Source organism: Haplochromis burtoni, unplaced genomic scaffold (assembly GCF_018398535.1).
Source record: "Haplochromis burtoni strain Fernald_Lab_line unplaced genomic scaffold, NCSU_Asbu1 Contig_413, whole genome shotgun sequence".
Taxonomy (NCBI): Eukaryota; Metazoa; Chordata; class Actinopteri; order Cichliformes; family Cichlidae; genus Haplochromis; species Haplochromis burtoni.
The window spans coordinates 100,074-126,167 of record NW_024582774.1 but is presented as its reverse complement, the minus strand read 5'-3'; the positions used below and the strand labels follow the sequence as shown (position 1 = coordinate 126,167).

General features: G+C 43.9%; 1 protein-coding gene across 3 annotated transcripts; it reads left to right on the top strand.

Moving 5' to 3' along the window:
* Nucleotides 1–19: 19 nt before the first annotated feature.
* On the top strand, nucleotides 20–24,802 carry naa15a (N-alpha-acetyltransferase 15, NatA auxiliary subunit a). 3 transcript variants are annotated; one of them, XM_005944936.3, is made up of 21 exons: nucleotides 22–211; nucleotides 843–1,025; nucleotides 1,107–1,191; nucleotides 3,473–3,577; nucleotides 3,740–3,897; nucleotides 4,083–4,217; nucleotides 4,644–4,797; nucleotides 6,119–6,238; nucleotides 11,007–11,102; nucleotides 11,562–11,668; nucleotides 11,756–11,828; nucleotides 11,941–12,110; nucleotides 12,198–12,350; nucleotides 13,277–13,405; nucleotides 13,656–13,869; nucleotides 15,008–15,201; nucleotides 15,276–15,384; nucleotides 16,380–16,478; nucleotides 16,575–16,718; nucleotides 24,036–24,133; nucleotides 24,213–24,802. In XM_005944936.3, the coding sequence occupies exons 2-21, from the start codon at nucleotides 954–956 to the stop codon at nucleotides 24,420–24,422; spliced, it is 2,625 nt and encodes an 874-aa protein (XP_005944998.1). In that variant the 5' UTR covers nucleotides 22–211; nucleotides 843–953; the 3' UTR covers nucleotides 24,423–24,802. The 3 variants fall into 3 exon arrangements, with proteins under 3 accessions (XP_005944999.1, XP_005944998.1, XP_042069002.1); XM_005944937.3 differs by lacking the exon at nucleotides 843–1,025 and having other exon boundaries at nucleotides 20–211; XM_042213068.1 differs by lacking the exons at nucleotides 24,036–24,133; nucleotides 24,213–24,802 and adding an exon at nucleotides 20,895–24,029.
* Nucleotides 24,803–26,094: the final 1,292 nt, after the last annotated feature.

The following is a 26,094-nucleotide window of genomic DNA, read 5'->3' as shown; positions in this document are numbered from 1 at the left end:
GGAGAAGCGCGTCGGCCATTTTGCTCGGAAGGGGGCCTTGGCGTCAACACGTGAGAAAGAGAGGTGTCTCAAAAGATCGAAACAGCCTGGTATCTCTACCTCAGCCAGGACATTATCATTCATGTTTAAACCGAAAGAGACATAAGAAGCCACTACAATGCCCACAGTCACCCTGCCGCCGAAAGAGAACGCGCTCTTCAAAAGAATTCTGGTAGGTTAAAATACCCGAGATCACGTTAGCTTGCTGGCTAATGGTAGTTTGCCAAGTAGCCTTCAGTTGCGAGATCTACAAGAGACCTGCCAGTGAATTAGGGATGTGTTCGCTACGCCAGACACACTGCGATTAAGTCGGCAGTTTTATTAAGCAGTAGCTGGAACACCGCGAAACCAGTCACGTGTTGTAGTTCTGGTGCCTGGCCTTGGGGACGTATTCGGCTCGGACGTCTATGAGCACGTTTGTCTGGGGTCTGTTTCCAAAACAGTTGCACCTTGTTGGACTAGTTAAGTCCAGCGGCTGCAGGAGCTGGTCAGCCCAGTACGAGGAGCTTCCTCTCACTGCTCTACTGATCATTTACAGTGTCGCATAGATAAGAAGGCGCAGCTGTTTATTAAATACAGCAACGTGAAAACCGGCACATCGAAACACGTCAGCCTCTTCTGTTATAGTTAAGAGACTCGAAAACACGCATGCATGTTGATGCCCTCTGCTGCCGTTTGACAGCTCCTCGCTGTGGCGTTACACTGCATCAGACGCATTATCAATAATAAGCTGTAATGACGGTTTGAATTGAAATATATGGAGAAAGCATAAAGTCTTAAAAACTGCTGTAAATGTTCTGCAGGCAGGTCTGCGTGGTCACAATAACAGACCCTTGCGCTGACTGCACGCCGATGACATTTACGTCACTGGGCCGTGGGGATCCTCGCAGACTTGTTGATGCTGCTTTAGGAGCATGTGGTGCTTTTCCTGCTGGCTGGAGGAAGGACAGAGTCACTGGAACAGTGTTTTCTTTTGCAGACCTACAGTAATGTACTGTTCGTGGACTTTAAGATGACTCGCTGCAGTGTCAGGCACCTGATATAATGTGCTTTGTCCTTTTTCACAGAGGTGTTATGAACACAAGCAGTACAGGAATGGTCTGAAGTTCTGCAAACAGATCCTGAGTAACCCCAAGTTTTCTGAGCATGGAGGTAAGAACCTGATGCACCGTGCTCGCTGTCAGCCTCCAGTCGCTTTAGGGGTGACGTGATATTTAATGATATTAACACAATGTGACACAGTGATCATTGTGTACATTTGGTTGCACTTGAAAACACAGTCGCCCTCCTATACAGTGGAACAAGCACCAGAATCCCAGTGTGAGTTCACCCAGGAACACTGGGATTAAACGGCTGTAAACAACTGCAGCTCTTTCTAAACTCCTACATTCAGTATTCTAAAGTTTAAATCCAAAACTAAAAATGTTGCCAGTAAAACTTTGGGTCTGTTATCTTGGACACTAAATTAGTATTAAAATTCATTCTTAATATCTGCACCATCATAACGTTTTCAGCAGCACAGACACTTTGCATCAAAGCACAGGCCAAAGTTCAGACTGCTTGCTTTTCTTTATTGCTGCTGCCACACATGCTAAGGCTTACAAACGCACACATTTACACAGGCAGACACACACATTCACACATACACATAGACACACACTAACTCCGGGTCGTCCAGTAGATCCAACGCTGTCAGATCCTGTGATGTCAGAAGACAGACGGCAGTTTATTTATGCTTACATTAAGATTCTTTTATTTGACTTTGACCTTTGATTCTGCTTCAGATTTTTTCTCGGACCTTTTAAAATGTATTTATGTGCATTTTAAAATTTTACATTTCGAAGAAATAATTTTCTTAATTGCAAAATTAAATACATTTGAAAAGGTCTTTTTTGACAGATGTTTGCAGCTGGATGCAGTTTCTATAATGGACCCAGAGCAGATCACTCTGAAAGACCTGCGTTTTTTTTGCTCTTTTGAATATTTATTATTGCTCGTTAATAAGAGAGAATTTTTTTTATCTGATTACTCGATTAATTAATGGAATTATTGATGGAGTACTTGCTTAATAAAATAATTGATAGCTGAACCCCTGATAGTTGAATCTATGAATAAAGAAATTAGTGGTGGCTCAACCCTTTTGCACTCTATGTAAATGTCTTCATTTCCAAAAGAATGTCATGCTTGGAATAATTGCTACGGAGTCCCGCAGGGGACATGGGAGAAAAAAAAAATAAGACTGACTTTTGCGGGATCTTGCAAAAGTTGAATTCCAACAATGGCGGCAGCTACTTAGTTGTAATATTAGGCTTTCTGGGTCACAAAATACACTTTTAAGATATTTTGAAGCATAATTGTAGTTGTGTAAATGTCAGATATCTGCTCGGTTTACCAGACATCACATATTTGCAAAAGTGCTCCGACGTTTTCGGAGATCTGACACCACCATCTCGAAGCTAACAGGAGGTCGAGACCTACTACAACCGGGAGGAACACCGCTTTCCCGGCACATCGTGCCTCGACCTCCCGGTCGGCTTCGAGCTGGCGGCCTCCGAAGAATGCGGCTAAAACTTTTGTTTGTTTTGCGAGATCTCGCAAAAGTCCGTCTTATTTTTTTTTCTCCCATGTCCCCTGCGAGGCTCTGTAAATTGCTGCCTGTGGTACTTTGAAAAATCCCAAGTGGAGTCACATGTTCAGAATCTTGATATTAAAAACTGTTCAGTTCAATATTAGTTATGTTGCCGACGACAACAACAGAACCGTAAGTGAGCAAAAACTGGGAATAAGATGCTTGCGTGTCATAAGTATCTGTTCTGCTGACATCCCTACGATGAAGCAAACTTCACCTCACCGAGTTTCAAATTGATACCATCGGTGTATTTACTAATAATCCTGGACAGTTTGGTCAAGGTGTCTGAAAATCCTGTGAAGAACTCTAATAACTTGAGAACAAGGTGATTAATGCCATAGGTGCACCTACCAGGAGGCTGACGAGTTCTGCTCTCCACCACTAATATGTTGTCTTACTGTTAGGGTAAGATCATTCCCAGCTCTGGCTTCAGGAGCAGACAGACTTTAATGAAGTCCAAAGCAGTAAGGAAGCTTCGTCACTGTTAACGCCTCCATGATGAGCTGCGATTCAGACTGTGAGCCAAAGTTGATCAGTTATTATCACAGCACAGAGGTTCCTGCATCATCTGGAAAGCCTGGAGCCCAGAGGAGTGCAGGCTTTTTAATGCATGTTCTTTTTAAGCTGCTGAGGTTGTACAGTTTGACGAAACTCAGTAAAGATATAATGAGCAATGTTTTTGAACATAAAAGCCGCTAAATTACTCTCTGCACATATCTGTGTGAAGAAAGTAACATTTAAGAGTGGTGAAATGCGTCACATCGTGTCAGCTTTCTCTGAATGCGTCACTCCTTCCTGCTCCAGAGACGCTGGCCATGAAGGGTTTAACTCTCAACTGTCTGGGCAAGAAGGAGGAGGCGTACGAGCTGGTGAGACGAGGCCTGCGCAACGACCTCAAGAGCCACGTCTGTATCCTTTCAGTGCTCCTGCCTTTGTTCAGCTTAACAGCAGCTGCTGAATCCACTCTGAGAAACCTGTGAAAAATGTCTGCCTGAGTTCTCATATGAACTCGTGTAACGTGTGGGTAACTGTGTTTATGCGTGATTTTCTCTGACGCTCTGACCGTGCCAGGCTGGCATGTGTATGGCCTGCTGCAGCGCTCAGATAAAAAGTATGACGAGGCCATCAAGTGTTACCGTAACGCTCTGAAGTGGGATAAGGACAATCTGCAGATTCTCCGAGACCTCTCCTTGTTGCAGATCCAGATGAGAGACTTGGAAGGATACAGGGTGAGGAATGACAAATGAGACCGTCTGAATCAAAAGATGGCCGTAGAAGGCTGACACTGGGCAAACTGATCTCGTGCGTCAGTTTCCTTTTTAGTGTCAAAACACGGAAAGTCGGATTGTAAACACGGACAGTTGTGGACTAACATTGCTGCTTCCGTGCGCATGGCGCCTCTTTCCCTCTCCAGGAGACTCGGTACCAGCTGTTACAGCTCCGTCCAGCCCAACGAGCTTCCTGGATCGGATATGCAGTGGCTTATCACCTGTTAGAGGACTTTGACATGGCTGCAAAGATTGTTGAGGAATTCCGCAAAACACAACAGGTGAGTAGCTCTGGATAAGAAGGCCTTCATGACCTTAACTAAGCAGTGATCATTTAAAGTATTCGAGCTGTTGCAGAAAAAGCCTTGTTCTCATCGACTTCTGGAAGTCTGCACGTCTTTCTGCAGCTACACTTGCTGCCACTTGGTGGCAGGTTTAAGGGACATCTGCACGGGCTTCATTTTTCTGGCCAGGAAGTTAGGCTCGTCTGTTTGGCTGTCTGTAGTGAGAAGCAGCAGAAGGTCTGATCGATGCATTAGTGTGCACTCTGGGGTGTCCAGTCCATCCAACCTTCTAGGAAAATTACTACTAATAATAAAAATAATATACGTGAAGTTCAAAGTGAAACATCCGGCCTAATATGGGCATTTCAAGTCCATGTGGCCATGTATCATTTTTTGTTCCTTTTTATGTGCGTTGTTTTTCAGACATCGCCTGACAAAGTGGATTACGAGTACAGTGAACTGCTGCTGTATCAGAACCAGGTCCTAAGGGAAGCCGGGCTGCACAAGGAGGCCTTCGATCACCTCAACAGCTACGAGAAACAGATCTGTGACAAGCTGGCTGTGGAGGAGACCCGAGGTGGGTAGTGCAGTGTCGTGCTGCTCACTGAGTGTTTGCAGGTGGTAAACCAAGTCAAGTCTGCAGCTTCTGCAAATGTTTTTCAGCTGCTGTTGATAAGAAAATGAATTATCAGCTTCACTGGACTTTCTTTAGCACCAACAAAATAGATTTGGCACACAAGAACAAAGCAAACACTCAGTGTACTGTGTGTAGTTAGTGGGCAGCACTGTTGGCTCACAGCAGGAGGTGGGCTCCTCACAGTCTAAAGACGTGCAGTTAGTGGGGTTAGCTGTGAATGTGACTGTAAGTGTCTCTGTGTCAGCCTCGCTCCATGTGATGTCACCTCGCTCCATGTGATGTCACCTCGCTCCATGTGATGTCACCTCGCTCCATGTGATGTCACCTCGCTCCATGGTGCCTGGGATTAGTCCCAGCCCTTCCCTGCTACGCTCATTCCTTTTCAGTTTCACTTTATTTCTGAAGCGCTTTAAAGCAATATAACAGCTGTACACAAAAATAAAAGAATAAAGCAGTACAGGGTAAGAGGTTTAAGAAAAGGTGTGTTTTTAAATGGGTTTGAGAAGCAGCAAGAGATGGAGCCTGCCTGACCTGCAGTGGCAGACGAAACTGCAGAGGCTCCGTCTGGTTTTATTAAAAGTCTTTGTGACAGTGAAGAGCACCTGGTTAACTGAGGAGCACTGACGGCATGTGGGAGGGAAGCAGCTCAGACAAATAAGAAGGGAAAGACCATTAAGACTTAATGGGAAGCCAATGAAGGGACACTGAACCTGGGGTAATGTGCTCTCGTTTGCTTGTACCGGTTTAAAATCGTGCAGCAGCGTTTTGTACCTGCTGCAGACGTGACAGGGAGGCCTGGCTGAGTCCAGTCTAAAGAGAATCACAATAATCCAGGAGAGACGTGATGAATGCATGGATCGGAGACTCTAGGTGGCATCTAAACAGGACCGGCTTAATTTTTGACAGCTGCCCCCACTGCTCCAGTGTGGAGATGAGGCTGTGTCAGAAGCAGCTGTTAGATCTTAAAGCACAGGTAAAAACACTGTTCCCAGAATCCATCGCTAAAAAGATGTCATTAAAAACTCTTAAAAGAGCAGATTTGGTGCTGTGGTGTGTTTTAAACCCAGACTGGAACATTTCCAGGTGTAAACAGTACCTTCTTTGGCAACTTGGAGGACGACAAAGCAGAAGGGTCAAGGTTTCATCAACAAAAGAAACCCGGCCTTCAGCAAACAAAAGGGGAAAGAGACAAGAATGGCTGTGGGTGTCGTTGGTGTTAAAAGTGTGCGACCTCGGAGTCAGTGAGTGTTTGTGTTTGCAGGAGAGCTGCTGCTAAAGCTGGAGAAACATCAGGAGGCTTCAGAGGTCTACAGAAGACTCCAGGAAAGGAACCCAGAAAACTGGGCCTACTACCAAGGCCTGGAAAAGGCCTTAAAGCCAGGTGAGCACTTTCTCATCCATCACACTTCTTCTGTTGTTACTTATTATAATGAAGGCGTTGTCGTCTCCCTGCCTGGCTGCTGCACAGGCAGCGTGGACACAAGTTTGTGATTGCAATCACGTGGAGAACAAAGCAACGTTGAGTCTCAAATTTATGCCTGCTGGAAAAATTCCCTTATGAAGTGAGACGCAGAGAGTAGCGAGCTGCATTTATTCTGTGTGCAAGGAAACAACAGCACATATAATGAATGTCTATGCACGTGCTGGTCTTTGAGTCCTCCGGCAGAGTAGAAAAGCACTATCTAAGAATCAGTTTACCATTTACTCCTGCTGAGCTGTAGAAAGGATCCTGGGAACAGATATGTGCCTCAGGGAAACACAGAGCTCTGCACAGCTTTAATTTTAGAGAGTGTTGCATAACTTTTTCTAGAAATGCATCTACTAAAAGTTCTGATCTCCAGTCTGAGGTCCAATCTCAGTGACTTTGACCCCAAGTTCAAAGGTCAAGTTTTCAAAAATCCTGTGAATGTGATCTAGAATTTTGAAATTGATGCTCCAGGTGTACCTACTAGAAAGATGACGGGTACCACTGGCCAGCACCAGTATTTCCTGTGTTTGTGGTTATTAGTACTACAAATACTCTGTTGTACTTGCCCTGCAGTTATGATGCTTCCTGGTAGAGCTGTGCCATATCACACAGTCCTAATGAGAAGATAATAATAGTTGATTGTAAAAGTCTCACACACATGCACACAGATCAGGGGGAGGGGTCTGTGTCTGACAGTCAGACTCGGACAGCGAACAGAAATAAGGAGGAATAATAAAGTGGCAGCTGGTGAAAGTCTCCTGCTCAAGAACAGACATGCCAGCAGAAGGTTTCCTGTTTCCTTTGGTCTGCTGAAATCTGCAGTGGCTGTAAACAAAAAGCTCCTTGAAACCACAGATATTTCATCAGAATCTCTGCATTTGAAAGTGCAGCTCTCATTTCATCCAGTGCGTTTCCCAGTCCCTGATATGGTGGGTCTAAAGATCTTAGCAACTTCAGAATACAGTGCAGTGTTTTCCCAGAGATGTTTGAAGCTGCGGTGCCAGTAAGCGCAGCTAGCAGCACCGCAGGCTGGAGATGTCTGCTCGGTCATGGAATCTGTTGGTGCAAAACCTTTGTTGCTGTCTGATATATGCACCTAATTACAACAGCCAGCTCCTCCAGAGTCCAAAGAAGTGCTCACCCTGCACCCGTTTGAAGCACCTCTCACACACAGTGTAGAATCTGGATGCCTCGGTTTCATTAACACTTTGGTCCATTTTTCTGAAAAGGTCGGGGATGAACTTTGGTGCCACCCTTCCTGGCATGGTTCCACTGCTCTCACCATGGAGTCAGGAACATGACATTTCATTTTCCTCAGTGGCGTCTGTGGATTCACACACACAGCTGTTCCAGGCCTTAGTAAGTGGGCCTTGTTGTTGAGTTTGGTGCTCTATCCATTGTCTTTTGCCATGACCTTCATATCGTTGCTTGTTAGAGCTCACATGTAGGGCTGCTCGATATAACGATGTATATCTGATGACGATATAAAAACGTCCGTCATTTCATTTCACGCTGTCGTTTGTTTCGTGGTGTCGCAAAACAAACTGTTTGCAGCAATATTTTCTCATGGTTCTGATGTCACTGTAGTGGCTGTATTCATTTATTAAACGTCTCTTTCTCTTATATTTAATATAACCACACTACAGAAGCGCCTGTTTTTATGCGTTGTGGTTAGCAACCACGACGGTAACACCATCGCGTGTCCGCTTGTTTATGTTCCACATAAACCTTTCACAATAAAGCTCAAGATCCTGTTGAGACTTTTCAAAATAAACTGAATCACGTGAAAGAGCAGATTATTTACGGATGAGAAGTAAAAAAGTCGCCAGGTGCTAAAACATAAACCTTAGACTCAAACGTTAGAACAGGCTTCTCCCCGCAGCACGCCGTGTAATAAATACTCACAAAGGAAACGGCGCCGTTACAACTTGTGTCTAAAAATGTGTCGTTTCATGCATCGGTTAAAACACTCGACTCCAGCTACACGACGCACAGCTGGAAACACTTCACGCAAGTCGAGCTGCCCGAGATTCACAGAGTTTACAGAAAATGTTAAATGTTTGTGATTTACATCGATATCGGACGATAGATGTTTTATATCGGGAGATGAGATTCTGGTCATATCGCACAGCCCTACCAACATGTTTTTGTCCACTTTTGTAGAACTGCTCATAGGTTGGGCATTTTGCGTGTGGAAAGTAGAGTTTCAGGAGTCTGTTTAAACATTTTCTGGTTGTTTTTCTTTTTTAAGGTAAATTTTTTTTGCCATTTCGCCTTTATTGGATAGAGACGGTGTAGATAGACGGAAAGCAGGGAGCAAGAGAGGGGAGGACGTGCAGAGGGTCGGACTCAAACCCGGGCATACTGCTGTCCGGCCATACGACATGTGGTCGCTTGCTCATCCACTGAGCTACGCCGGCACCCCTGGTTGTTTCTTTTTTGAGAACTGAGGACATCTGATAACTGCATGTTCATTTCTGTCACAAACTTTGGTCAGTTGCAAAGTTTGTATCTGCTGTGCACGGGGTGAGAGGGTCCTACTGTGGCCTGGGAGAGTCCTGCAACTCTTTGTCTGCAAATACAGTATATAATGACATGATTATATGCATTTCTACTACTCATACAGTAGTGACAGTATTTACTGATCAATATCCATAAATGAAAATTGTAAATAAATGACACTAGATGAGCACAAATCTGATTCAGTTCAATTCAATTTTATTTACACAGCACCAAATCACAACAAGTCACCTCAAGGCTCGTTATATTGTACAGTAGATCCTACAATAATAGATACAGAGAAAAACCCAACAATCATATGACCCCCTATGAGCAAGCACTTTGGCGACAGTGGGAAGGAAAAACTCCCTTTTAACAGGAAGAAACCTCCGGCAGAACCAGGCTCAGGGAGGGGCGGGGCCATCTGCTGTGATTGGTTGGGGTGAGAGAAGGAAGACAGGATAAAGACATGCTGTGGAAGAGAGACAGAGGTTAATAACAGATATGATTCAATGCAGAGAGGTCTGTTAACACATAGTGAAGTGAAGAAGAAACACCCAGTGCATCATGGGAATCCCCAGCAGCCTACGTCTATTGGAGCATAACTAAGGCTACGTTCACACTGCAGGTGAAAGCGCATCAAATCCTATTTTTTTAACCCTCTGCGACCCATCTATCTGATCATGGTCTGACAGTGTGAAAACCACAAATCCGATATTTTCAAATCCAACCTGGGTCACTTTCGTATGTGGTCCTGAATCCGACACATATCCGATGTTTTAGAAAGCGACTGCTGCTCACTGACACAAGACAGACACCGATTATCAGCAACGCAGAAGCGCCCGAGAACACATGGCGAACGCTTCCTGGCCATCCCGTGTAGATGTCAGTGAAACTGTTGGGAAGACAACGTTGGAGAAACGTGAACATTTTCTTTGTACTGCATAATCTGCAGCTAACCTTTGAAGCAGCGCTCCTCTAAAACAGCAACAAGGATCATTATTATGCAAATAACAAAATAACTTTATAACTTAAAGCAAAATTGGGAAACGTAAAGTCCGAAGTCTTTATATGAAGGCCATCAGTCAAACATACTGTTGCTCTGGGTCTGAACAGAGCGCGTCGTGTGTGACGTCTTCTTTTGTGCATGCGGCCGCTTTGAGCGTTCACACTAGAGCGCGTTGCTGTCGCATTTTATTTGTAGTGCGAACGAGCAGACAAAAAATCTGATTTGATCAAAGAATCTGAATTGAGCATCAAGACCTGCAGAGTGAACGTAGCCTCAGGGAGGATTCAGGGTCACCTGATCCAGCCTAACCATACGCTTTAGCAACTGAAGACTTGAATTTCACCTTATTTTTTGCTGTGTGTCCTTCTCACTCCTCCACTAGTTGCACACTTTGTCCCAGTTAAAAGCCCGTCTGCTTCTTTCACAGTGGGTGTGAAGGTCCTCCTCCTGGGGTCAGGGTGGGGCTCCTGTGGGTTTGAGCACTAACATTTTGTTCGCATTAAAACTTTGACATTTTGCACAATGACAGGTGATACTGTGAAAATGACAATTTTTATTAACATTTCTACTACTCGTGGTCATTTAAGGGTTATTAACCGTTATAGATGAACATTCTTAATAAATGACATTAGAATAAGCACAAAACTGATGAAGAACTTCAATTTCACTTTCAATTTTCCATCTGTCTGTCTCGAGTCTTCAGTGGTCGTACACGCTGATCCACTTCATTTCTGGAGGCTGTTTTGATACGATTCAATAAACTGAAGCCTCTTTCACAATCTGCACTGGACGCCTGAATGTAGCACAAATATCCACAAGCTGTGAGCCCATGTCTGCTGCTCTATGCTCCAGACTGATGTCTGAGCTCGTCCCAGTCTGTGTGTATCTGCTGATGCTCGAACAGCAGCATGGAGCCATGGCGCCTGCTCGTTGTGCTGTAACAGTGTGGGGTATATGGTCATAGCACACTCTTAGCTCTTAACAGCCACGTTCATCCCTTTGTAGTTACAGTTTGTTGTCCTCTGTGGCTGCGAGATAATGCACCATTTGACCACCAAACGAACTGAACTCAGCAGATATCCTGAGTGAGCAGAAGTTTGGATTGTCTGTGTGAATTTGTGATATTAACTGACCCCTGCAGCTTTAGTTGACCATTTTTTCCTTTCTCTTCAGGCAGTTTAGAGGCGCGGCAGAAGATTTATGAAGCGTCCTGCATAAAGTTTCCTAAAGGCCTCGTTCCCCGAAGGCTGCCTCTCAACTTCCTCACTGGTAAACCTGGATTTTTGGCAAATACACCTTTTCTGTCTGTTATGTCTTTTATTTTATTAAATACCAAATCACAATGTTGTTATTCTCACACTTGTGTTTACTGCTTCTGTGAGGTGGTGTTTTTATTTTTTAAATAAAGAGAAAAAATTAGCTTATGGCTGTATCTGTGTCAGTGCGTAACATGATGGACCCAGCATGTTTTTATCAAGTATGCGCTGCCCCTGAAGTTTAGGGTTCGTAAAATGTTGCCATGAACAGTTAGAATTCATCACAGCAAACAGGAAAGAATCAGCTACGGCTCAGAATAGGCGACACTCATGACCTGGGATTTGTTGTCTCTGTATTTGGTGCGCTCAGAATTAGCAGAAACAAACTGATTAGTCAGCTTATGAGTGTAACTCACATTTTAGTGACAGCGTAAACCTCGCTGTGTGTTTGCTGTGTGTTTGTGCTGGCCAGGGGAGAGGTTTCGTCAGTCTCTGGACAGCTACCTGAGGATCAACTTCAGCAAAGGCTGTCCTCCCGTCTTCACCACCCTCAAGTCCCTTTACAGCGACAAAGAGAAAGTACGTTTGTGGTGCTTAAAACTTAAGTCTGTTTTGAAAATGTTCTTTAAAATAAAGGGATAATAAAGTTGTTTTCTCTACGTGCAGGTCACAGTTATTGAAGAATTAGTAGTTGGCTATGAAACCTGTTTAAAAAGCTGTCGAATGTTTAGTGAAAATGGTGAGTGCTAATTGGTTATAATGGTTTCCATCATCTCCAGTCTCCATTTATTTATTTGAATGTTTGTGACTTGAACCAAGCTCAGTGACAGCTGTACTAAATGTGTGCACAGATGATGGGAAGGAGGAACCCCCCACCACCCTGTTGTGGGTGCAGTACTTCCTGGCACAGCACTTTGACTTCGTCGGCCAGCCACGCCTGGCGCTGGAGTTCATTAATGCAGCCATCGACAGCACACCTACGCTCATTGAGCTCTTCCTCATCAAAGCCAAGATCTACAAGGTGTGGTGGAAAGCTCTGCACACACAGGTGTTTTTGTTCACTGTGTGGTCTTTCCATGTCTGCTAACCCAGCTCCTCTGCCCTCTAGCATGCAGGCAACATAAAAGAAGCAGCTCGGTGGATGGACGAGGCTCAGGCCCTGGACACTGCAGACCGCTTCATTAATTCCAAGTGTGCCAAGTACATGCTGAAGGCTGGCCTCATCAAGGAAGCAGAGGAGATGTGCTCCAAGTTCACACGAGTAAGCAGATGGCATGTTTGAAATGTTGCCAAAGTAATAAAACTCCAGCATTGTGTCAGTGATCGAGAGGGAGGAGTCATTGGGACGGGGAGTGTGGACCTGAGCTGGTGTTGTTTGGCCTTCCAGTTTGTACATAGCACTCAACAGCAAAGCCTATAATTGAAGTTAAGAGATTATATATCTGTGTGTGTGTGTGTGTGTATACATATATGTACTCGCCTCTGCATCGTTATCCTTCAAGCTCGGGTCCTCTACCAGAGGCCTGGGAGCTTGAGGGTCCTGCGCAGTATCTTAGCTGTTCCCAGGACTGCGCTCTTCTGGACAGAGATCTCCGATGTTGTTCCCGGGATCTGCTGGAGCCACTCGCCTAGCTTGGGAGTCACCGAGTGCTCCGATTACCACGGGGACCACCGTTACCTTCACCCTCCACATCCTCTCGAGCTCTTCTCTGAGCACCCGTGTGTGTGTGTGTGTTTGTGTGTGTGTGTGTGTGTGTGTGTGTGTGTGTGTTTGTTGTGTTGTGTGTGTGTGTGTGTGTGTGTGTGTGTGTGTGTGTGTGTGTGTGTGTGTTGCATTGCCTTTTGCATCACTCTGTGATTAAGGAGCTTGCAAAGAAAGCATCTGGACTTAAGTTGCTTGAAGACGTTTCACCTCTCATCCGAGAAGCTTCTTCAGTTCTATGAGTCACATGGTGGAGAGTCCCAGATATAAACCCCGTGGGAGTGTCCCCCCAAAGACGGACAACTTAAAGAAGTCCAGACGCTTTTCTTTCCAAGCTCTGTTTGCATGAAGACAAAACACCAACCTCGTTGTCTACGTAAACCTTTTCTTCAGCTACACAGCTTCAGCTTAGCACCAGCACATATCATTTTCCTCAGTTTGTCTTCTGGTGGCACAAAGTAAGTTTGGAAGTTTGTGTATTTCAGGAAGGCACGTCGGCAGTGGATAACCTGAACGAGATGCAGTGCATGTGGTTCCAGACAGAATGTGCGTTGGCCTACAAGGCGCTGAACAAGTACGGAGAGGCCCTGAAGAAGTGCCATGAAATTGAGAGAGTGAGTTCATTGTTCATATTCACACGTTCCACCCAACTGCTAACGACAAACGTTTAAACCTTTTCTACAATATCCTGCTACCTCTCTAGTTCAGGTGACAATCTCTGGCTTGAAGACAAATAAAAGATTTCCAAAAACATCATAGATTGCAGCACAGTGTTACCTTTCAAGTTCAGCTAATTTCCACAAAGTGATCAGAAGTTTTCTGATCACCTGCTGATCAAAGCTGCCCCCTTCTTCTCTTCATCAGCATTTTGTGGAGATCACTGATGACCAGTTTGACTTCCACACCTACTGCATGAGGAAGATGACGCTGCGCTCCTACGTGGACCTGCTGAAGCTGGAGGATGTCCTACGGCAGCACCCATTTTATTACAAAGCTGCTCGCACTGCAATACAGATCTACCTGACCCTGCACGACAAACCTCTGACTGATGACAGCAAGGAGAGCCAGGCAGACACAGGTCAGACTCTATGTGCACGCGCAGCACGACTTTGATTTACAAGTAGCTCTTTTAACGATGTTATGAACTGGTTCTTATCTTTCTACCCTATCTGAGCACTCAACTTTACACAGCTTGCCTCATTCACCCAATCGCACAGGCAAGTTCTCCCTGTCTACCATTCATACACATTCATACTCCGATGGATGTGTCGCAATGCAAATTTAGGCTTAGTTTGTTTGTAAGGATATTAGGCTTGCAGGGATTGAAGCACCAGCCTTGGATAGATGGCTTGATATTTAGCTTCTGAAATACAGATTGTTAAAGACTTAAAGATGATTTTAACTTTCAGAACACTCGTGGGGGGTCTTGGCTTTTTTAGTCTTTGCTTGCAAAGATGTGTAACTTTCATACCACTCAGAAAACAAAATGGATTCATTTTCCTGCAGAACTTGTGTAAAACTATCTCTGTACATGAAAACAGCATTTTCACATTTGGGACATTGCACAAAATGTAAAAAAGAAACAAAACTGAACTAAAACAAACAAAAAAGCCATTAACAGTTCTGAGTTTCAGAATCTGATATGTTCACAGACTCGATCCACAAGCTTAGGCTGTGTTCTGCAGTACAGGCCTGCACACACAGCCAAAAGCTTTGGCCTGGTGTCCTGTACAGCAGCGGTCTCCAACCTTTTTTGCGCCACGGACCGGTTTATGCCCGACAATATTTTCACGGACCGGCCTTTAAGGTGTCGCGGATAAATACAACAAAATAAAACTAGTACCGGTACCGAAAAAAAGATTTATTCATAACACACGTGAAAAGACCCAGGAACACAGAGTAAATGATAAAAACGATAACAAAATAACGCTGAAAACCGATAAAAACCCTGAAAACCAGACATTACACACCTGAGCCTCAACTCTCGCGGCCCGGTACCAAACGACTCACGGACCGGTACCGGTCCGAGGCCCGGGGGTTGGGGACAGCTGCTGTACAGGGGTTAAGCCCGAGTTGTTTACTAAATCAAATTTTAAAACCAGTCTTTCGGTGTACAGTCAAGTTGAGGTCTGTTCTGTCTTCAGACGTAGCAGACATGCAAAGCTGGAGTATAAGGCATTATGTCATAACACTGGTGTTCTCTTTCTTCTCTATAGAAAATCTGACAGACAAGGAGCTGAAGAAACTGCGCAATAAACAGCGAAGAGCACAGAAGAAGGCCCAGTTAGAAGAGGAGAAGAAGAACGCAGAGAAGGAAAAGCAGCTCAAGAACCAGAAGAAGAAGAAGGAGGATGATGACGAAGAGATTGGAGGGCCTAAAGAGGAGCTAATACCAGACAAACTGGCCAAGGTGGGCAGATGTTTGCAGCTGGTGCAGCTGCCCTCAGTCATACATGTTACTAATGAAACAACTCCTCCTTCCAGCCGGAGAATCCTTTGGATGAAGCAGTCAAGTTCTTGATCCCACTTAAGAACCTGGTGCGGAAAAAGGTTGAGACTCATCTGCTGGCTTTTGAGATCTACTTCAGGAAAGGTGAGACGGGCTTCGGCACAAAGACTCATCTCAGTTTGTACTGTTGTATTGCTATTCCAGTGCCTAAGTCCATACTAGGTGTTCCAGAAGTATCTTTGGCTTATTGTCACAGTAACATGACGTGCAGGTTTAGTGTGGAGCAGTGTTTGCTTTGATGCTGCAGGGTTTAACTCTGTAGATGAAGAGGGAAAGTGTGGGTGAGGGCATGCAGATGAGAGTCTGCATGCCGCTCTGACTCCCATGTCCCCACCCTTTCTCTGACTGCTGTTGAACTTCTTCTGGAGGATGAACTTGAAGTTCTCATGGTCCATGGCCTCTGAAATGCCACGCTGGTACTGCAGTGCACTTGTGCCCTCACTATATTTATGGGTACACCATGCCTGTCAAACATCCTGTCCTGCTACCTGATCGAACTTCCTGGTGTTTTTCACCAGTTCCTTCCAGAATCTCCCCCAGCAACGGCACAAATCAAAGCACAGTCGGACACATTCCCCAACCTAGAGGTGCAGAGAAACATCTACCTGATGGTATCTCTCACCTTCATGCTCCTTCAAGCTCAGGCTCCCCATTAGGAAGGTGACGTGTCAAGTCTCGAGCTTATTTCAGTAGCCAGGGGTCAGACTGCAAGGGCCTCAACTGTTGACCACAACCCAATTCACTCGGGTGGTGAGCCCCAAGAAGGCGGGCCCATGTTGCTAATTTGTGCTGCACCTTAACATGACTCTGTGGGCTAAGGCTCTGCCACTAGACCCTCTCCTTCATGGCCTGGTTCCAGAGTGAGGTGGAGATGATGGTCACCTGAATGAGAATCTGAAAGGCACAGAAGAGCACTAGGATGGAAGAGATTGACTCATGGAAAACGAGAAAGCTTAAGAGATGTAATAATAACTAGCAGCCTGAACATCTAGAAATGAAGGTAGACGGAGGAATTCAGAGTTCGACTTTCTTACATTCTGCAAAAATGACAAAAACGTTGTGTCTCTGTCTTTCTCCAGAGAAGTACCTGCTGATGCTGCAGTCCATAAAGAGGGCTGTTCACATAGAACCTAATAATCCATGGCTGCATCAGTGTCTTGTCCGCTTTTTCAAAGGAGGTAAGTGTGACCTTCTGTGAGCTACGTGAACTGCTGTGATTGTCTCGGGGTATCACCGTTCAAAGCTTCACTGGGCTCTGTCTTATATACTTACAGTGAGTGAGAGCACGGATCTGGCAGAGGCAGTGAGAACGGTGCTGAAGCACGAGATCTCCAGGCTGTTTGGAGAGAGCAGCCCTCAGAGCTTCAACAAGAGCTACCTGAGCCAACACTCCAACTCCATCCCACACAGACTGGCTGGTACGCAAACCTGGTGGTGAATGTTATGACCCACTGTGGGCTCAGACACCGTGGGGTCAAACACTGTGGGGTCAAACACTGTGGGGTCAAACACTGTGGGCTCAGACACTGTGGGCTCAGACACCGTGGGCTCAAACACCGTGGGGTCAGACACTGTGGGCTCAGACACCGTGGGCTCAGACACCGTGGGGTCAAACACTGTGGGCTCAAACACCGTGGGGTCAGACACTGTGGGGTCAAACACCGTGGGGTCAGACACCGTGGGCTCAGACACCGTGGGCTCAGACACTGTGGGCTCAGACATATTAGAAAACGTGTCTGAAAGAGAATCTTTAGAAGTGACCGCTTTGGGTCAGACCACAGGTCTGTTATTATGAACAAAGAGTCTTTTTTAAAAAACATTTTTTACACACAGCATAAGAGGAAAATAAGTACTGTGCTGAAATCTTTTGTTCACGCTTTGAAACCAGGCTGTAATCTTTATAAAGATGGAGCATTAGTCCTCCGGGTTTTCTGAAGCTGCTGTTTTACTCATTTTCACTTCAGTCTTGAGCATTTTCAGCATATTTTAGTTAAAGTTGCTAATTTTTTGAGTTTATTGGAAAAGGGATATAGGATCATAAATACACACGGTGCGTAATTACATATGTAATTGCAATTTCCAAACACATGCAGCACACCAAAGACGAAGGGTTTCAAAGTGTTCTCGTGCTAATTTAAATTCAGGCCTGCACCTTTAGACTCAAGATATGAAAGATCATGTATTGCAAATGTAGTCCTGATGTTATTTTACTCACTTATTGTTAGCAGATTAAATATGTGACTCTCTGGGCAGCTGACAGCAGGTTGCTAAACAAGAATAGCTGGTTATAAGCTGATATTGCTCTTAGCTTATGAACCCTATAAAATCATGCCAGCTAATGTTACCCTTTTTTTGGTATCTAAAAATTAAACTTTCCCCCTGATAAACAGTTTAATTACATTCTCACACCATATTGGAGTTTACTCACCAAGCATCAGAGTCCAACAAAGTTAATTTCACTTCAAAGACTTTTCACTAACCGGCTAACAGAGACTAATAGTAGCTAACAGAGACTAATAGTAACAAACAGAGACTAATAGTAGCTAACAGAGACTAATAGTAGCTAACAGAGGCTAATAGTAGCTAACAGAGGCTAATAGTAACAAGCTAACAGTAGTCAGAGCTAATAGTACTAAACAGAGACTAATAGTAGCTAACAGAGGCTAATAGTAACTAACAGAGCTAATAGTAGCTAACAGAGGCTAATAGTAGCTAAGACATAGCAAGGCTAATAGTAGCTAACAGAGGCTAATAGTGCTAACAGAGCTAATAGTAGCTAAACAGACTAATAGTAGCTAACAGAGGCTAATAGTAACAACAGAGACTAATAGTAGCTAACAGAGGCTAATAGTAGCTAACAGAGACTATAGTACAGAGACATAGAGCTAAAGAGGCTAATAGAGTAACAGAGGCTAATAGTAGCTAACAGAGGCTAGTAACAAACAGAGACTAATAGTAGCTAACAGAGACTAATAGTACAAACAGAGACTAATAGTAGCTAACAGAGGCTAATAGTAGCTAACAGAGGCTAATAGTAGCTAACAGAGGCTAATAGTAGCCCTTATTAAGAGTTCAGGATATTTTCAACAACTTGCCTCTGTATTGCTGTCATCAGTCAGAAATGAGCTTCTCTGACTTCTCTGTTCAGACCTGTTTACTGATGTTGAAGAGCCTGTCACACCAGGTCTCCCCATGTGCTTCAGAAAAACCCTGAAACATGCTGAGTTTTGTACATGACCAGAAAGAGTGAATCAAGTTGCCAGTGACAGATTTGCATCTCTGACAGACGGGTGAGATGTTGGGGTTATGAAACCTTTCTGTGGAGTAATGTGGCATCCACTGCACGTGACTGTGACAGGAATAAGGAGACTTATCAGCGTCAGTATTGAATTTATTCATCCGTGGTGTTGAGTTGGGCACGTTTGCTTTTTTAAAATATATAATCTCAAATTTTTAAGTACCAGATGCAGGGATTTTGTAAATATTCTCTAATTGTGTGAACGACACAAATGTATTTTCTATCTAAAGATCCCAAATGTTACACATGCCTTTCTTTTTACAGACTGTGAGTTTAGATCAGTTTTCCAATTAGTTTCAAAGAATGATTTCCACAAATTAGAGCATCATAAAGTACATATTGGCAGACTTAATGTATTGTTTTGTCTATCCATCAGATTCTCAGTGTATTTAATAATAACAAACCTGTTACTAAAATATGATTTAACTTGAGTAGGGTGATGGAGATCAGCAAGCAATGTTGTTTTATTCTTATGGGATAGTTGTTCATACGCAGCCACGCTGGGCAGGTGTGAAGCGTGGACCGTTTTCCCACCATGTGAGGATGGACAATCCCAAGGGAAAAACGCCAACTTCCTCTGATTCTGGCACATAAGTCTTTGAAATTCTGACTTCTTTGTAATTTTCCACTCTCAATCACTGTGTAACAAGGAATTGGCCAAATAGGTGGCAAAAATGTGGCAGAACAATAATTTTAGTTAATTATTTTAATTTGACATCCTCGTACCAGGATGGATGCCCCGCTTTGCTTGCTCTCTTATTTTGCCAAATCAGCTGTGGAAGGTTCTTCTGGATTGTCTGTCGTGATTCCCGTCCATCGCTGCTATGAAAGGGACGGGCTGTAAATAAGTAACATCCACCCAAGAGGAGACCGGCATACATCTGCTTACCTCCATGTATAGAAAAACCAGAAACTGATTTGGTGTTAAGAGAGAGGGGACTTAGAGACATGTCAGAGAATATCATCACGAGATTATCTCAACTGCATGTAATGTAGTTCTGTAGCACATAAAGGAAGAAAAGGGGACAACCTTTGTTAGAGTAGATCATTACACTGTTACAAGAACAATGAACAACAGTTTGGCTTCTCTCTGTTAGCAGATGTAGACTTTTACATTAAAATTGCTTCAGAATATACGATCCACAGATACGTGTTGTATACAGTCGTGATGTGTACCAATCTATTCTATAAATGTGGGTCCAAAACCAAACTTAAAGGGTGCGTCATGTCGAACGGTTCTATTTCATTGAATGACTGATTCCACTGTTTGTCCTGCATACAAAACGTTGACTAGGTGACACAAATTAAATACGTGTGCCTGCCTGGCATAAAGCCAGTGTGGTCTGATGGATAATTTCAGTCTATTAACCAGTTTTTCTTTAGGCAGTAACAAAGTAGGACAGCAGCTAAACATTTCATAGAATCCAGTGTTGAAGGCATCTGGTTACTGGCATTATTATCTAAGTGGGAAGATATTATGGTTTGTATTTCTTTCAGCTCAGTGTGAGCATGTAAATTAAGCTGAATCATCAGATATTGTGGGGAGCACTAACAGCTCAAAGAATGCAGTTTACCTGCTTCACCTTGCAAATGGAAAACTTTTGCATAAAAATAATCAAAATCTCTGTTGGTTTTATCCAGGATTGTCAGAAAACTGCCGTTTTGTCACTTTATCCTTTGTGTAACCTTAAATGCTCATGAATGCTTTAATTAACAGGCTAATACTCAGCGGAGTTTAGCCCCAAACTCAGTGCTTCTGTGCACGTCTGCAGGAAAATGCACAGTTAATGTTTGTGGAACTAAACAATCCACACTGGGGAATACAAGCTAACTAGAGATGGAAACGTGTACAAAGCATAGGACAGCAACAAGGAGGAAAAACAGGGATAAACAAAAGACAAAGACTGCAACTATAAATGCACAGAAGGTTTGGGATTGAAAGAGAGGAAACGCCTCGGGAACACAGCTGAAACTGATAAGAGACAACGAAACTGAATACTACTGAAATAAACCTGAATACTTAACAAATGGGACGGGGATTACCTAAATAAAACAGGGAGACAAACATCACTGACAGAAACGTGACACAACAGGGCGAACACGAGGGAAATGATCATATAAAACTAGGCCGAAAGACTAGAATAGAGAGCCGTTTCATGGTCTCAGAGAGCGTGGAATCGATAGAGATCGGATCCATCGATCAGAAAGACTGAAGAGAACAGAAGGATGATAGGGAAATATGATCACATTTATCAGCGTTACCTTTCACTGAATATCTAATCTTCTCCAATTTTAGACGTGGTGTCACTGAGTGCTGGAGGGAGCTTAGTTGACTTCTGCTGAAGGAGAAGACGACGTCTTGCCAGCAAGGAAATAAACGCCAAAATGTTTCATTGGTTAGAGGTCAACCAGTCGTAGTCGACTGGGAGCCAAAATATGGCAACACGGGGGAAGGTCACTGAAAGGATCTTTGTCGTGGTATCGAAATAATTCTGCCAAAAGCCAGCGAGTAGCGAGCAAGAGAAGAGCACGTGTCAAGTTGCCCGATGGCTTTGTCGCAGTGATGACACTGAGATAGATTTAGAGCAATGGACTCTGAGGGTGCCATGATGCAAGGATTCCTTCTACACTGTGAGCAGTACTGGGAACAGTTTATCCTGACACTTTTTTAAAGTGGAAACAGGACCAGGAGACTTATTACTTTGCATGCTTCTCATGGCGTCAGGTTTTTTAGCAGCGTCCGAGTTTATCATGGGGAAATTGAGACGGTCTAGAAACAAACTCATTTCAGTGGAGATTTAGATTTATATAAACAGCATTAAATGAGTGAAAAACTTCCTCGTGGTGTGACACACTGAAGGAAGGTTCATCCAGGTGCACTGAAACACAGGTCAGTGTTACTTCCATTACAATAACTGGCCGGCGTTGCTTTTGTGAGCGATTATTTTGCCGGTCGCCCGTTCTGCCCGTTGGTCGCGTTCTCATCAGTGTCGTTTTTCCTTTTGTTAATTTTTGCTTCCTCAGGTTTGGTCAGAAACAATAGTAACACATTTGATGATTAAATGATGATTAAATGGCTTTATTCCACTGAAAATGTGAAAGTCAGGTGTAGTTCCCTGTACTCCAGCTGAGACCAACCTGAACCCCGTTCAGAGTCCGACAGCCTCCTCCAGAGTAATTCAAGGTGGATGTTTCTCACCCAGCATTGACAGCTCTGAGGTGGAGCTGGATCCGGTCCCAACCGTAGCAGACGCCCGCTGGCTGTAAGGACGAGGACTCCCTTACTGTTATTTATATTATAATTTTATAGCACTTTCAAGCACACCTTTCACTTAATTAAGGGCACTTTATCACTTTAACCATGGATTTGCACATAAGAAGTTTAATTATTTATTGAATATTTCTTGGGAATTTTAAAAGCAGTTGGTAGCCTTGTCTCAGATCCTGCACAGCTGCTCCTCATCAAGGAACGTGGTGGTGTCTGTGAAAAGGACGGTGACTGAGAGAAAATAAGCTTTACCAGTAAGAAGTAATGCAAACGTGTGTGAAATATGTAGAATTAAAGGTGATGCAAAGAAGTGACTGTAAGATGTGAGGACTCGCCTTTCTTTCCTGTGTTGTCTCCAAGGTCCAGACACCATTTAAAGGTTCTGGGAGAGACCGTGGGTTAAGGGAGTGTGGGCAGTCTTTGTGCTTGGATGTTTGGGTTTTTATAATAAGGGCTTTGGTATAAGATGAAAGTCAAATATCTGTTAATATGAAAGTGTGAAATATGTATATTTATTTATTCTAATTGATATATTGTGTAATGTGGTGGAAGGTTGGGATTTGAGAATTTACCTGTGAGTGGAATAATGGCTTAGTCTGTGACAGCTGGAAGTACTCAAGGCTGCCAGTTGTCAGTAGATGAAGGAGAGCTGTATGCAAATTAATGCTCGTTCCACTGCACTTGCCCTGGTCCATCTCACTGTGATTCCAGCCGCTAAGGGCCGCCCTGTTACACCACCCGTGGTCATCGTGGGTACCGTCCAAATGTCGTGTCTTCGATGTCTTGGCTACAACATGTTTGTCCTGTCCTACCCACCAGGCGAGGATCATTCACGTGATAGGGGGGTCAGCATATTGCAGCCAACCGAGTTCTGTTTTCTAACTATTGGTGGAAGTTTGGTACGCTGTAACTTTAAGCCACTTAACACTGGTGTATGTATAAGGGAAGAGTAACTGTTTGTCTAAACACAACAGTAGCAAAGTGCCAAAAGTCAATTTAAATGGTGTTTCTGGCACTTTGCTTCTGGCCATTTGTTCCCGTTTGTTTAAAATCTATGTGGAAGACAAGTTTGGCAGGTTTAAGATGATGTTTTTGCACCAACATGGTCAAAGAGCTGAAACAAACGAGCAAACAAAACCAAAGAAACCTGGCACTGTGTGCTCCCCGTCCTTTATACAAACACAAAGCAGTTTGACTGCACGTGAAGCGGTTTTACGTTCGCCTTTATCCAAACCTTAAATGTTCAAATGGACTTGTTCTTACACAGCTGTGTCTCCTCCAGCTGAGCACTTTACACAGCTCTACGTGTTTTAATATAAATATAATCCAGGAAACGTGGAATAACACTTTGATGTTGTCTCCAGTAAGTGAACATTTTAGCAGCAGCTTAGCCCTCAAACGTTGCACACCAATGACTGCACATGTTTAAGTTTAGTTACTAGTTTGCACTTGAACATGTGTGCATTTGTAAAACGTTTGACATCCCTCCCCTTACCATCAACGGGCTTCTACTGATCCTTTATATTTCAAAGGTCATGTTATATGTTCATGTTAAATGAAAACGGCATCGTGTCATATTTATGTTTATCGATCATATTGTGAATTTTAGGGTGTTTGAGAGTAAAAAGGGAAAATATGAGTACTCATCATTGCTCAGGAAATCACTTTGGTCCCATAGAAATGAATGTAACACAACAAACGTGTGATGCTAGTTTGCAACAGACGCTGTTTACAGACATTTTGAAATCAGGTGCTCTACAACCCGGCGGGTCGGTGTTCCCTTTAATATAATTCTTATATTTGAACTATACAATAGGAAATGCTGTAATGTTAATAAACCCCTAAAACTCATATTTTGTCAAATCTTGCAGGAGGTAAATTTCCAGATTGGCCTCTGCAGAGCCTCAGACCTCATTATCGAAGCGCTCGTCTTGACAGAGAACAGAGCGAAACCCCTCCTGAGGTGGTGTTAGAATATCCTTTTAAAAATAACTGTTTCTGAACCGTTTCATCTACAACGAACTAGGAAGGAGCTCGCCACAGAGCGCTGGCTGTGTCGAATAACAAAGGCGGTCATATTGCTTTTCATGCTCGTTCGAATTGTGCAGATTCTGTCAGTTCGTACGTGATGTTCAGTGCTGTTTGAAATCATTGTGTGTCGTCTCTCAGCTGCTAAGATGATGGTTTACCTGGAGCCTTCTTCTGATAAGATGGCGTGTGAGATAGCTACAGCGCTGGACGAGTCGCTGGCTGGACGAAGCATTCAGGTTTGTGATGCTGTCCGCAGTGACGTCACACAGCAGCTTTGTGTCCACTGTAGTTGACTTTGTGTGTGTTGTGCTGCAGATCTGTGCCGAGGTCCTGGAGGCTTTGCGTGACGGCCAGCTAGGTGAGGGTCAGCAGAAGGCAGCTGAGGCCTATCGAGCTGCCTGCCATAAGATCTACCCCTACAGCCTGGCCTTCATGCCGCCTGGTTACCAGGACAACAGCACCGTAATCAGCTCTAATGGCGACCTGTCGGCAGGAGAGCTCGATGACATTGCGAATGAAATGTGAGACGTGATGAGGAGGAGAAGCGAGCATGTTGCCACACGCCGTAGCCCCTCCCAACAACAAACAAACTCCCTGACATTGCACTGAGCTGGATGGACCGAGTGCCACAGGAGACGCAGAGACCTTTTTTTAACAAAACAACGTACTGTTGTTGAGTACATGTAAAACAGAAAAAACACGAATACGTTTCGGGAGGCTTGAAAGGATTGTGGGAGACGTGGACCTCCTGGGTAAATGGCTTCTGTAAACACAGTCTAGGCTTTTATAACTCCTGTGTTTTCATGCCATCTTCTTCTTGTTGGTGCAGCTGCTTCTCAGATTTTTAAAAGTAATTTATATATTACAAACTGATGGATTAATAAAACAATGTTTGCAAAACTAAACGGTACTCGTGATGGCGTTAATGATGTTTGTGTGCTCAGGTAAGTGACATCACATGCAGCCTAGTGCCATGACTGTTTGTGTTGGCTGCCTCAACAAAACCTCAAACCCCAACCAGAGGTCATGGCTATGGATGCCCATTTCCACCACACAAAAAATAAAAAATTCTCCATAACTCGAAATTTCGAGTCAGCTCTGTTGGGTCTGCGCTTCACAGGCCCCGCTGGTTTAGACTTATTCCCGTTAACGAAGCAAGACGAACAGCTCGACCGGTTTTTCACATGCTAGCAAGGCAAGGATCTGAGAGCAGCCTTCTGCCCTCGGTGTCAGACCCAAGAAGCAGCTTCCCCTGCAGCCTCTTATTTCTGTGACACACAGGCTGGATCCCAATTCAGGGTCTGCAGCCTCAACGGTCCTCAAGAGCCGCACTCAAAGACCGCTAAGGCCGGAAGTGCGAGGCTTGTAGGCTTGTGAAATGGGACGGTCTAGCCTCCACGCGCTGCTCAGGTTGCCTAGCAACCATGATACCAACAGCTGGAAACGTTTCATACAGCTGTGTTTGACAGAAATGAAGGAGAACATATTTTGTACATTTGTTTCTACATGAGCTGTGATTAGCTGAGTATCTGAGGCTGAGACCACGGGACTGTAAACATGGTTGTTGGGCTTCATTTCTGTGCTGAACAGTCATTTAAGATTAGTTAGTAAACAACAATTAGCTCATGTTGTTCATGAGACTAAAGTCAGTGTAAATATAATATGGCCAATATTATAGTTATTATATTAATCAGTATTATTTATTACAGCAGTGAGTTTGAACTCTGTGTCAAACACTGAGCTTCAGTAAAGATTTATGTTGCAGTTATTTTCCTACCACCTTAAATCTTCACTCAAAGACAAGTATCTGTGACAGTGTGTATATAGATGTATCATATATAAGAGACAAATATTGTTCTTTTAATATGTTGGCATTACTAAATTTGGCTCAATGCTTACATATATGTGTAAAAAGCAAATGTACGAGCTGTGATAACTGTGTCTGATAGAATGAAGAGTCGACTGATATATGAAATATTCCTTTATTGGGTGAGAAAATCAGACCATGTCATAACTGCTGTAAGTCACACAGAATAGATATCAGAGCCTTAAACAGGCTGACGTCTGCTAAATGGGTCAAACTGGGCAGGAAGTCTACAAACACATAACATCCTTATAGAATATGATGTAACACTATAGATCAACTTAGCTCAGAATATATAAAGCATATAAACAATTACAGCAAATGATGCAACAA